The following is a 12761-nucleotide window of genomic DNA, read 5'->3' as shown; positions in this document are numbered from 1 at the left end:
GAACAAATCCATTGATACCATACAAACTGATTTGGCTCCAAATATAAAGTTGCCATACGTACCTTTTGTGTGTTTTGCACATTATTGAGATCGAAGAATTGCTCCATCTGTAATATCCATGTGGCGGGATCCTTGCCATCAAACTTCCTCATATCGATTTTTGGAACATGATGAGTCTTCGATCCAACATTAGCGTCTATGGTATCATGATTAACATTTCTTTTGTTCTCATCATGAGTTTCCTTTACTACCTTTTCACCATTAGTGACACTTTCTTGTAGCAACTTCTTCAATTCTTCCATATCTGTCTTCAAATCTATCTTCAAATCTGCCATGTCTCTCTTCAAATCTGTCTTCAAATCTATCTTCAAATCTGCCATGTCTCTCTTCAAATCTGTCTTTGAATCATCCATCTTAGCTTCCATGCCCTTTATCTTAGATTCCACGCCACTTATCTTAGCTTCTGTTAGCTTTTGTGACCGTGACATTTGTTGCACTTGTTCTTGTAATTTTGATATATCACGTAGCATTTCTTCTTCTTCTTCATGAGTCATGCTAGAGCTTTCAGGTTCCTTACTAGGTGTTTGCATTTTCTTTCCTCGGGGCATCAGTTACCGATAATAATTCTTTACTATGCCCTTTGAATTCCTTTAAACCAAGCTTACACAAAAATTTAAAAAAAACTACACACCTTTTTTTTCACTTTATAGAAGCCTGATATTGAATCTGATGTGTCTCTGTAATTTCGAATCATCCAGTTCTGAAATTGCTACCTGCAGTAGCCTTCTGCGTCCTCTTTCCAATGCCACAAGTATGAGCCAAATTGGATTCTCCAAGGAAGAGTTATGTGAAATCTCCCACAGTGACTTGCTTTTAGACTGGTTCAGTAGAGCGAACTTGTACGACGTGCCACGAGCCACTGTTTCAACCTTTGAATCTAAAACACACATACAAGAAACTACAGTCCGTCCTCTTTCTGCACCTTTTTACGAAATTTCAATCCGATCCTCAGAGAGAGAGTTATGACGATTTTCCCCAGGTCACCTGTTTTGAATGTAATTCAGGAGTCTGCAAAAAGGCCAACTTCCTTAGATCATATCTCCGAAAATATCGCGCGAAAATCTCTGAAATTCGGACCCAAGGTTCAGCGCCAATTCTTCTCAAATGGGTTTTTTTTGCAACTTCTGAAACGTCACAGAAAAAAAGTTATAGCGAAAATGCCACGATGACCTGTTTGGAGCAGCGAAACCCTAGAATCCAAAGCTCTGATACCAAATGTTATGAAACCAGCTCACAAAAAGATAGAAAAGAGAGATCCACGCCTTAGAATTCAGCCTCTTCGAGGGGGCAACCTCCTTTACATTACATAAATGAACAATTCTTGGATGATACAAATGAAAATACCTCCTTTCTATATATAGGAGTCTAAGTGGTCCCAATACAATCAAAGCCTACATAACAATAATATTGTAGGGCACAACAATAACAATAGTGGGCTTCTATGTGGCACAATAGTAACAATATGGGCACTACATGGGTACATCAATATAAATAAGGGGTATAACTACAATAGTAATGGGGTAATCACTAGTATTATAGGGACCCAACAGGCTCACTATCCAATGTTGCTATCTTGATTGCGTACGTATTTATTTGACTTCAATTAATGAGGAGTTTACATATATATAGGTTTTAGGAGCAATCAAAGTTGATCAAGTATTCCTCACACTCACCATTAAATGTGAAAATTTCTGAATCGAACAAGTCATAAATCCTACTGCAGTAAACTGATTTGCATTACCTACTTGTGTTTTTCAGTTTAACAAGTTATTTTCATAATTCTTCAAAACATATTAATGTAAATACATTGCAATCTACATCACTATACAGATCAAGTACTGAAAAATAAATGAGACAATCATACAAAGGACACACTTATTTTTGGACTAAATATCCATGGAAAAACCCAATGCAGGAAACCGGTGCAACAGATATGAGGGTCTTTATTATTAAGTAGATTTCTGAATACAACTAGGGTGCCAAATCCAGCTCATCCAACAGAGAATAAACCCAACAGAAGTACCTCTATCCGGAGACAGATATTTAGGCGAATCCAACACCTGGAGGAACAAACCCCACAGATGATTGTGTTGTCCCCAGTGCTGGGCAGCGATGGCTGCTCCAAGCTCTGCGCTGTAACTGCGTCACCCTCCCAGTGAGCCTTCTCGGCTCAGAAATCGATTTGCTGAATTGCTGCTCTCTCTGTGTCACAAAAACCCCAGCGCTGCCTCTAAGTGACTGCGTCAGCTCCTCTAGCCTTTGCGTCACCCTTTTTGGAGCTGTGCTGTCTCTCTTGGTGCTGCTCTGCCTCTCTGCTATGTATTCTCGGCCTTGGACTGAAGTCCCTCTACCAAACTGCCCCTCTCTGCTAGAGATCTCCTCAATCGATTTTCCTCTTGAGAACTTCTCACTTCAGAAAATCGATTTTCTCTATCTCTCTGTGTGTCTTCTCCAACTGACCCCAAGCCTCCATTTATACTTTTCCTGTTGAGAAATCAACGACCAAGATTAAGTTTCTAATCAATGACTAAGATTAAATTAGACTTGATCCTCGTCTTTTAGAAGCTTCTCACCCATATTTTCATTAATACCCATTAATATTTTATTTTTCCTAAGTTTAAACTTAGGAACCCCATTAAAAATATTAATTATTTTAATAAAAAACAATCTGGGTGGAATTTATCTAAATGATTACCGGGTCTTGGAGATCTCATGTGTTCTAGTCCCTCCACAAAATTTCGGAGCTAGAGCACATCTGATGCTACCCAAAAATCAACACTCCCTCTTAGCAATGAATGTGCTCTAGTAATAATTCCCGGCAGAAGTATCACACTGATCCACGATATCGGTCCTCTGCGTTGCTGATGCTTGACCTACTGCCCTTCATCCATTGCGTTGTTGCAACATGTACTGTTGCCCATGACATTGCGACTGTCACTGCGGCATCTGTACTGCAACTCCCTCTCAATATGCTGTATCATGCTACCCATAGCACTGCCATTGCTAATTGCTGCACTGCAACTCAGTTGTTGAGAAGTAAGCAATTGAAAAGTCACCCAAAAGCTGACATGTTGGTCAATCTCGATGCCCCTTGACGTTGAAGCTACCTCTGTTGCTAATCTGTGTTGATCCTCTGATGCTACTGCGCAGCTGTTGTATCTTCTCTGTGCCTTCCGCACTGCTGCAACACTCTACTGCGCTGCTTCAGACTTTGGCACTTTAGCTCTGCCACTGTTGCTGCATCATCCTTCACACCAACTGACTCCCGTCATTTTGCTACTGTCATTAAGGGCTCCTGTAGCCATATGTGATCCAAGAGTTTGGGCACCTCAAGGATCTTGCCCCACTAGGTACTATTCTGCACCAACAAAATCAATACCCCACCAACAACTTCAGATGAAGTCTGCGTTGCACCTCTAGCCACGACAACTGGAAAAATGAGTCTCAACAGTCTCTGCGCTGGCCCAACAATCATTGTGCTGCCCTCTACAACAACAACATCTCCCACTCAGGTTGATGCAAGCTTTGAGTGAGCCTCCCTTGGTGACTGCGTCACCCCTCCTCTGCTCTCTCGGCCAATTGTCTTCAACACAAGTTTTCCTTTGTCCTTTTGCTGATGGCTTCAGTCCTCCTTGATCTGCAATCGCTCTGATACCATGTGAAAATTTATGAATCGAACAAGTCATAAATCCTACTACAGTAAATTGATTTGCATTACCTACTTGTGTTCTTCAGTTTAACAAGTTATTTTCATAATTCTTTAGAAAATATTAATGTAAATACACTACAACCTACACCACCATATAGATTAAGTACTGAAAAATAAATGAGACAACCATACAAAGGACATTTATTTTTGGACTAAACGTCCCCCAAAAAACCCAATGCAGGAAAACCAGTGCAGCAGATATGAGGGTTTTTATTATTAACCAGATTTCTGAATACAACTAGGGTGCCAAATCCGGCTCACCCAACAGAGAATAAACCCGACAGAAGTACCTCTATCGGGATACAAATATTTAGGCGAATCCAACACTTGGATGAACAAACCCCACAGGTCACTGTGCTGTCCCCAGTGCTGGGCAACGATGGCTGCTCCAAGCTCTGTGCTGTAACTGCGCCACCTCCTCTAGGAGCTGCGTCACTCTCCCAGTGAGCCTTCTCGGCTCAGAAATCGATTCGCTGAATTGTTGTTCTCTCTGCCTCACAGAAACCCCAATGCTGCCTCTAAGTGACTATGTCAGCTCCTCTAGCCTCTATGTCACGTTTTTTGGAGTTGTGTTGTCTCTCTTGGGGCTGCTTTGCCTCTCTACTATGTATTCTCGGCCTTGGACTGAAGTCCCTCTACCGAACTGCCTCTCTCTACTAGAGATCTCCTCAATCGATTTTCCTCCTCAGAACTTTTTACTTCAGAAAATTGATTTTCTCTATCTCTTTGTGTGTCTTCTCCAACTGACCCCAATAGAGATATGAGTGTTGGGGCTCATATCTCTATGCACTAAATTGATTTCACTGCTGGAGATTTTCGTTGTGCGAAGTGCTAGTAGATTGAGGGTATTTCAGTGTGTTTGTGATCGTGTTTTAGACAGTCTTGATTTTGAAGTGCCAAGGAAAAATCGATATGGTATCGCGACAACTTTGAAGGCATGTGGATCATAGTGTGTGCAGGAAGCAAGTGCAGGTACAGGTACAAGTACCAGGTGTTCCAGTGAAGGTTGTGTAGACTTAGAGGGAGTCTACCCTGTGGAAGTTTGAGTCTTCACGATCAAGTGATTTCGAGAAGTTTTCAGCCCATGCAAGGACAGTCATGAACCATGCGAGATCATTCATGGTGGTGTAAGGAAAGTTGTAGATCCTGCGAGGACATGCAAGGATCACATTGGAAAAGTCATGTTGCATGCAAAAATATTCATGCACTGTGCAAGTCAAAACTAGGCCTAGTACAACGAAGTCGTGGCTCATACAAGATGGGTATGGCTACGCAAGGAAAGTCATGACTCATGCGAAGAGGTCATGAACATGCATGGAAAGTCATGGAGCTGGAAGCATGAAGGAAATATCTTCCTCACTAAAAGAGGAAGTGTTAAATTTTGGGTAGCATGGAAGGTATTTCCTAGAGAGGACAACCCATCAATAAGTTGTTTATTGGGTGATTTACCCAAAATGGGGTTTTGGATCCAAGTAAGGGGTTTGGGACCAAGAAAGAAATAATTTAATATTCTAATGGTGAAAGAAGTGAAAACCTTAGATCTAGAAGGTTTCCTAAGTGGCCCAAGGAAAATTATTTAATGAGCCTAAGGTGAGGTTCATGAGCAGTCAAGTGCAAGAGAAGTAATCGTTCTTCTGTTGAGATAGTCCCAGGCAGTGTTGTTAAAAGCGCGATTAAATCGCGCTTTTTTCAAAAAATCGCGCTTTTTTCGGAAAAAAGCTCGGGGTGTCAGGGCAGCACGATTTTATAATTTTTTTTTTTGGTTTTTCATTTGGTCATTTGGGTTTTTTCATGCAATTTTTTTTGAAAGAAACAAATAATTTTTGAGTGGGGCAGCTTAATGATCAAGTCTAGGCCCTAGTATGCATATGCTATTCATGGTAATGTTAAATTCTTAAAGTAAAAGTGACATTCTCCTTAATCTTCATTTTCATCCTTTTACTTAAATTTTTAACATTACCATGAAATGACTCAGGATGTTTGAGAGTGGTTCCAGCCTCATTGGATTTCATATGGAGAAAGTAGAATTTTAGATTTCATTTAAAATCCAGCAGACTTATCAGTTTTTCAGGATTTCAGGATTGGGAGATTGTAATGTTTCCAGGTGACACCACCTACTCGGGCTATCCCTGCCACCAGTAGAGGACGTGGTCTACCTCCTATAGCTCCTACTTCTAGTTCTTCAGCTTCTAGAGCACATCAGACTCCACTGTCATCTCCACCAGCACAAGCACCAGCATCTACATCTAGAGGGAAAGGGAAAGCTGTGGCATTTTCTCTCAAGAGGGGCAGAGGAAATCAATAGGATTAGACCTCATTTTATTGTATATGACATTATGACATGATGAGATACATTATCATATTTTTTGTTGATATTTTGAGGCTGAGCTGGGACTCAGGAGTCAAGACTTACTATTCAGGACATGATTCAATGTTATGTGTGATTTTAGCGCTAGAAATGATATTAAACATCTTATATATTAGTTTTTTTATCATATTTATGTGTCAATGTATTTATTTTATGTTGTAGATGGTTTAGATATTAAAAAAAATGAAAAAAAATGAATATTTTTGTACCAAACGCTTTTTTCCCGCTTTTTTCCGCTTTTTTCCTTTTTCCGCTTTTTTCCGCTTCATTCCCGGCGCCGATTTAATCCCGCTCGCGCTTTTCACAACATTGGTCCCAGGAGGCTGAAATACTCCTGGTCTAAGGAGGTCAAGTAGGGCTGGAAGGTGCTGAGTTCTATTGTAACTTTGGAGAGGGCCATGATCCTAAATCTTTGTGGAAGGAGGGCCAAAAAGCTAGTATTAGGTCTGAGTTCCCTTAGATCCATGTGCAGGAGACAAAACACAAGACTGAGGCTAAGAAGATGGTGACTGCAGGTTGAAATAGGAGGTTGAGGCCCGAAATATGCAGGCCAGGGGTTCCAAGCTACTTGACCAAGTGAGCAAGAGTATGAGGAAGGGCACCGAGGGCAGAGCCAAAACAATATGGCAAACATCCTTATGTGAACAAGAGCTTGCGGTAAATGCTTAGAGAAGGCCGAGCTGGAAGGAGGACGAGTTTCTTGAAGTCTGAGCAGTTTGATCCAAGAAGGATTGACATGTTATCTTTGTTCTGGGTTCTGTGCAAGACCAAGTGTGAAAGAGGGCAGCTGAGACTCTGTTTTGCTTAGGAAAGGAGGGCCGAAGTCCTGTAGTGGAGGCTGAGACTCTTGTACATGCTACAACAGGCTGAATAGGACTCAGTCCAGTCTAGGAGAGGGCCGAAAGGGCCTTGGATGGCACAGTAAATTTCCAGCAGTAAGCATAATTGGTTGAGGGCTGAGACCCATGAAATGTCTTGGAGCGAAAGGATCAAAGTGTGACAGAGATATATGAGGCTTGCATTCAGTGTTGGTTGGTTGCTAAGGACAGATCCAAGGTCTGCTAGGGCTATGGGAGTGATCCAAGTCCTGGATCTGAGAGGACTGTGAGGAGACTCTGAGTATAGATCTCGAAATCTTTTCATGAACAAAGTTGTGAACAACATGCATTGAAGCTGATATACAGTGGTATATGATGCGGCAAACCCACTGTGAGTTGCTGGTATTTTGTGCCCTAAGTACAGTGATATTGGAGAAGCAAATCCACTGTTAGAAGGAAGACTTGTTGGGCCAAAAATCAGTGACTTTGGAGCAGCATAGATCACTGTAAGAAGGCTGAGCTGTGGAGCTGGTTGTGCAAGTGAATCTGGAGCAGCAGAAGATCTTGTGAGCAGCTGAAAGCAGAGGTATTGGAGCAGCATTATTCTCTACGAGTAGAGGAGGCAAAGGACCTGCCAGATTTCAAGGACAACAAGTGCAGAAGTGGTTGTTCTTGTATAGTTCCATGTGGGCAGATTGCAAATCTGTTGTTGCAGACTGCAAGCCCTAGTTTGTATACTATGTAAACTGTTTGTATCAGAGATCGAGTCCCACAATCCCTGTTACCGGAGCCCCATGATTCTTTTATTAATAGGTAATAAATTAATCGAGCATTGGGCTCATATATCTGTACACTAAATTGATTTCACTGCTGAAGGTTTCTGGTGTAAAGTGCTAGTAGGTTTTGGGTATTTCTGTGTGTCTGTGATCGTGTTTTAGACATAGACCTGATTCTAAGTGCCAAGGAAAAATCAACAGAAATCAGTATAGAAGCTTTATGTTGTAATATCACTTGTAAGTTGTACTGCTTGGCAATTTCTGATTCATATCATAAACAGTTACCAAAAACATACACACCTTGCTCCATCTCCATTTTTTAGTTTCAATTTTTAGTATTTCCATATGTGTGATCTTATGACAGGTCTTACTTTTAGAAAGGGAAAGTTCAGTTAAGCGTTGCTGATTTTATGCCTCGTTTGCAGGATGGTGGCATCATAGCTATTTTTGATGGATCAACTGATAAGAAGGATGATGATGGTATTACTGATTTTTGTTTTTGTTTTTGTTTTTGATAGTAGTTTCAAAACAACATCCTTTGTTTTTATTGATAAATTTCAAAGGAATAATGCACCTTTTGTTTGTAGGTAGCTGCAGTTTTAAGCCTCCAGAACAACCAGAAGCTGTAAGAACACAAAAAAAGCTATGTAATGCGGTAAAGAAATTATCAGGCGTCCGAAATGTGGGAAGAAGGTAAACAAACATTGAATCTTTGGAGGTTTTTATTAAAGGATGAGAAGGCTGGCCCTTGCTTGTTAACTGAGGGCTCTTCAAGAAAATCAATACTTTGGTCTCCTTATAGTTCATTTTTAATGCCTGTTCATATATAATCATAGATTCTAATACAGATAAGCTTTGATGCACGGCTAATATTCACAGAAATCCTTGAAAGTTGTATATACTAAAATTCTGAGAAGCTTTTGACAACTTGATATGAAAGTTTGTCATTTGCAACAGTCAGGTTCCAAACACATGCTTACATTAGTCTCTGGGTAACGTTTAAGAGCCAGTCTCTGTGAATTAACAGTGCTCGATTGAATTTCTTCTTTTGTTTATCTAAGCAAGCAGTTTGTATTATTTAACAAAAAAGCAATCCTTATAGGAAAACCTCAGTAAAGTGACTATTTTCTTTTCCATCGAGGTATATTTTTCCAATTCTATGCAGTTCTATAAACATTCAATTTTTTATGATGAACGGTGAAGTGGAAATAGCGTAACTCGAGGCCTCATGGAATAACTAGGTTTGAGGTTAGTTATGTATGAAGCCAGTTTATTAACCCAGTTTTATCCATTGCATGTTTCCACTGGCAGATATAAATTCTGAATAGGAACTCAGTACAAACTGAAAATTTATTTGAAAATTCTTCTTGGCTGCTTTGATTTTTGTGTTTCCCTGCGTTCCATGTCACTTTTCTGCACATTATGGTATTTATTGTGCAGCAGTGATTTTTTATTGTATTCATTATATATCAATAATAAGATTATGCTTTTATTGAAGGGAGAGCATCTAAAGTTAAAAGGCAAAGCAAAAATAATTTCTGCATGATTTAGCTGTGTTCTGCATTCTGCCTAGAGTAGAACATATGGTCAGCTGAATATAAAACTAGAGATTTCTCATTCTTGAGTAAAGAGGGATGATGTATTTGAAATTCCTTATAAACGTCAGATCAAATCTCTGATATTAATTGACGTGTTTGGGTAATTCCTTTGAATTCTATTCCTCGTTGATGATTTCGGTATTACTTTGGGAAGATATCTTTACTAGGCCCATCCATTTCCTGCAAATGTTTATCAAAGTTATATTGATGTTTTGGAGGCATTTCTTTTCTACTATAATGTAGGAAATGTTGATTGGGTCCGCACGAAGGGGAGCTTCAATTGTTTACTGTTGATCTACGATGGTCTGTATCCTAATGTTATTGCACATTGTAGCAACACTAACGAAAATGTGAAAAAGTAGTCTTTTTGCCAAACTGAATAAAATGAATATATTTTTAAGCAACTCTAAAAACCATTGCTAACGAAATTAAAATGATAGTAATATAGCTGATGGCATTTTTTGATGCACCTACAACCACATAATACACTTAATTCAAAATCAATCTACTCAAATTTGTTGGATCTATGTGTCTGTCAATTGAATCTAATGAGTAGGGCCTATGGTTGAATTTTCCAATCGCACTCAAGCTTGCAACTTTCCCATGCACTTCTCATCACATCGGAAAATTGTTTGTGTGTCCGATTTTTTAACTTTATGGATTAATTAATGATAATTTTCTCCATGCACCTCTCATCAGATCTGAGAAAGTGTGCTTTTTGATGCTCGTAGTTTGTGATTTGTTTGATACGATTGTTCCACATTGATACACATATTTCTTTGAACTATCCATATCATACATTTGACATATGTTTTTCATTGATTTGAATGTACTTTAAGGTTGATTTCCATGTATATATAAAATACTCGCATTTGATTTGAATGTACTTTAAGGTTGATTTCCATGTATATATAAAATACTCGCATTTGATTTGAATGTACTTTAAGGTTGATTTCCATGTATATAAAATACTCGCATTTTTTTATCTGGTGTGTTTTCCTTTCTGAACCTTCAAAATTTGTCTAAATGATTTTTCCATTCTAAACCTTCACAATTTGTCGAATGATTTCTAATAAAGTTATCTATAGATATTTAGAAAAGTTATCCTTAGAGAAGTTTGCATGGTTGATTGCATTCTATCAAACGAGTATGTGAGGTGAATGTTTTCGGCTCATGAGATAATATAAATAGTAATGGGTTTTCATACTGGTTGGTTGGTTGGAGTGCTAATTTTGAATAGGATGAAAAATATTATTTCTAAGACTTTTGTGATTGATATTATTGTATGTAGACTCTTTTGGATAAATTGCAATTAGATGAACGCTGGTGCACTAGTGTGGTCCGTTATTATGAACAAATATTTTGATAGTGGATCACATTAGTTTGGTTGAAATTATTTTTCATAATTAATTGTGATTTATTCAGAAAACTATACATAAATAAGAATGTGTTTGGCCCTTAACAACCCTCACATTTCATGTTTTACTTTCTTTGTTTTGACTTGGTTATTTTTCTTTCTCGAACTCTGCACTTCAGTTGACTTGCTTTCCTTCATCCCTTGAACTTTATTCCTCATTGTGTTTTAGTTTTTCATTCATTATTTTCTTGATTTTCTTTTTGTTTGAACTCTTTCTGCCCATGCTTTCTAGATTAGGCCTGACCTTCTTATCAGGGCCACTTGTTAACCTCTTTTTGAAGTTCGTTTTCCAATCCCAAAATTAGTCTGATTGCTGCTAAATTAGGATCTGTGGTTATTTATTTTTAAGCAGTTTTTTTTTTGAACTTTTTCGAATTCAAGTTCGAGCCTTTTTTCTGGAATTTTTATATGAAATTTTTGCTTTAACTTAAACTTTTCTTTTAATTTTTCTTTAGAGTCTTTGGTTCTTTTTAGAATTTGAATTCTAACTCTTTCTTTTCCTTTACTTACTTTTTGAAAATTTCTGTGTCTCCCCTTTCACTTTCCAAATTGCCCCAATTTCTAGAACTAAGCCTTTTTTTCTTTAATTAGTTCATTAGTCCCGTAATTTGGAAATCATACATGATTGTTAAATCTAGGCCTCTTATCACCTTTTTTTTGCCTTTGAACTTTCCCTTGGACTTTTATTTGAACTGTTAAATATTTCAAAGCTTGCCCTTTGTTTAGACTTTGAAACTTCTTTTCAAATTCTCAATTTTTCCTTGGACTCTGTGATCCATTTGATTTGGTAATCAACCTTGATTGCTAAATTGGGGTCTTCATCCACTGACTTTGGTGTGGGTGGATTTTGATTTTCATATTGACCTCGATCTCCAAATCAAGCTCATTTAATCTTTTCAAACCATTCAAAGGTTTTCCTTTTTGTTTGTGTTTCATTTGAGTGCTTCTTAATTTTTTATTTGAGTTTTTTTTCCTTTCATTTTTTTATTCAAACCTTTTCAGTTTAGCTAAGTGATAACCTTTTCCAAAGTGCAATCATCAACCTTGATTTTCAAAACTGGCCACCTCTTTTTCACTTGTTAGTTGTTTTGCCTCAATTTGGAAATTGATCCAAATTTTCAAATTTGGAACTTATTGTCACCATTTAAATTTTACAATTATCGACTCTCTTTCATGTTTTTTGTTCTGTTTATCTTCCTTTTAATCTTTGTATGTTATCTTCCAAAGCTATATTTCTCTTTTCAGTCCAAACCTCAGGTTCTTCATTCATTCATCAAAGTGCTTCAACATTAACTTCATTCAATGATTGGATTGACTTCAAATTCAGGCCTTCTCTTTACAAATGAGTGAGACATGATCTCAATTTGTATATTGGCCTTGATTTTAGAATTGGCCTTGTTTCCCAAAGCTCCTTGTTTGTATCGTGAAACCTAATTACGACCTTTGAATTTTGCTCATGAACTTGAGGCCTTGTACATAAAAAATATTTTGAAGTTGATTATAATCATACCTACTCCACACAAACCCATGACCCCATTTAGACATTGGTTTCGATCACCAAATCAAGGCTCTCAAATCCTAATTAATGTTTGCTTTAAACCTTGCTCTTGAATTTTAAAAAAGTGATCCAATATTCATTATAGCTAGAATTAATTTGTAATACCAAAAGTAGGTTTTGTTAGATGCAATTGACGTAATGTTGAAAGTTGAACGTGCGGCTTGTGTTTTATACACTAACATGCAAATAATATACAATGATTGTAAAGTGAGTTGAATGGCGAAGAAAAGATTCTGATAGTTAAATAAAATGACATTCAAATTGAGAAATGGAATTGAAACAACCAAGTGGCACAAGAGCAAAAAAGATTTGAACAATCAAGAAAAGATGCGAATTGTTGAGTGGCACATGAGGTTGTTGAATGAAGAAATTGAACAACTAAGAAAAGAATTAGATAACCAAGTGGAGAAATCAATACTATTAACTTCCATCTCTTTCTCTTTCGTTTGTACAAATA

General features: G+C 37.9%; 1 protein-coding gene across 2 annotated transcripts in view; it reads left to right on the top strand.

The window, feature by feature from the left end:
- The window catches only part of LOC149203780 (uncharacterized), a 70310-nt gene extending 61443 nt beyond the window's left edge, over positions 1-8867 (top strand). The window contains exons 8-9 of one of the 2 annotated variants that reach the window (XR_016253969.1): positions 8157-8211; positions 8319-8403. Coding sequence is in view for 1 of the 2 variants with exons in the window: in XM_089403551.1 (XP_089259677.1) it covers positions 8157-8211; positions 8319-8428 (165 nt within the window). In the remaining variant the exon portion in view is untranslated. Of the gene's footprint in view, positions 1-8156; positions 8212-8318 lie in introns of both variants that reach the window. The other variant, XM_089403551.1, reaches the window with a different exon arrangement.
- Positions 8868-12761: the final 3894 nt, after the last annotated feature.

The sequence above is a fragment of the Pinus tabuliformis genome, chromosome 2_1 (genome assembly GCF_031772625.1).
Source record: "Pinus tabuliformis cultivar Carrire ecotype Pingquan chromosome 2_1, CPIR1, whole genome shotgun sequence".
Classification (NCBI taxonomy): domain Eukaryota; kingdom Viridiplantae; phylum Streptophyta; class Pinopsida; order Pinales; family Pinaceae; genus Pinus; species Pinus tabuliformis.
This window is presented reverse-complemented; position numbering and strand designations above follow the sequence as displayed.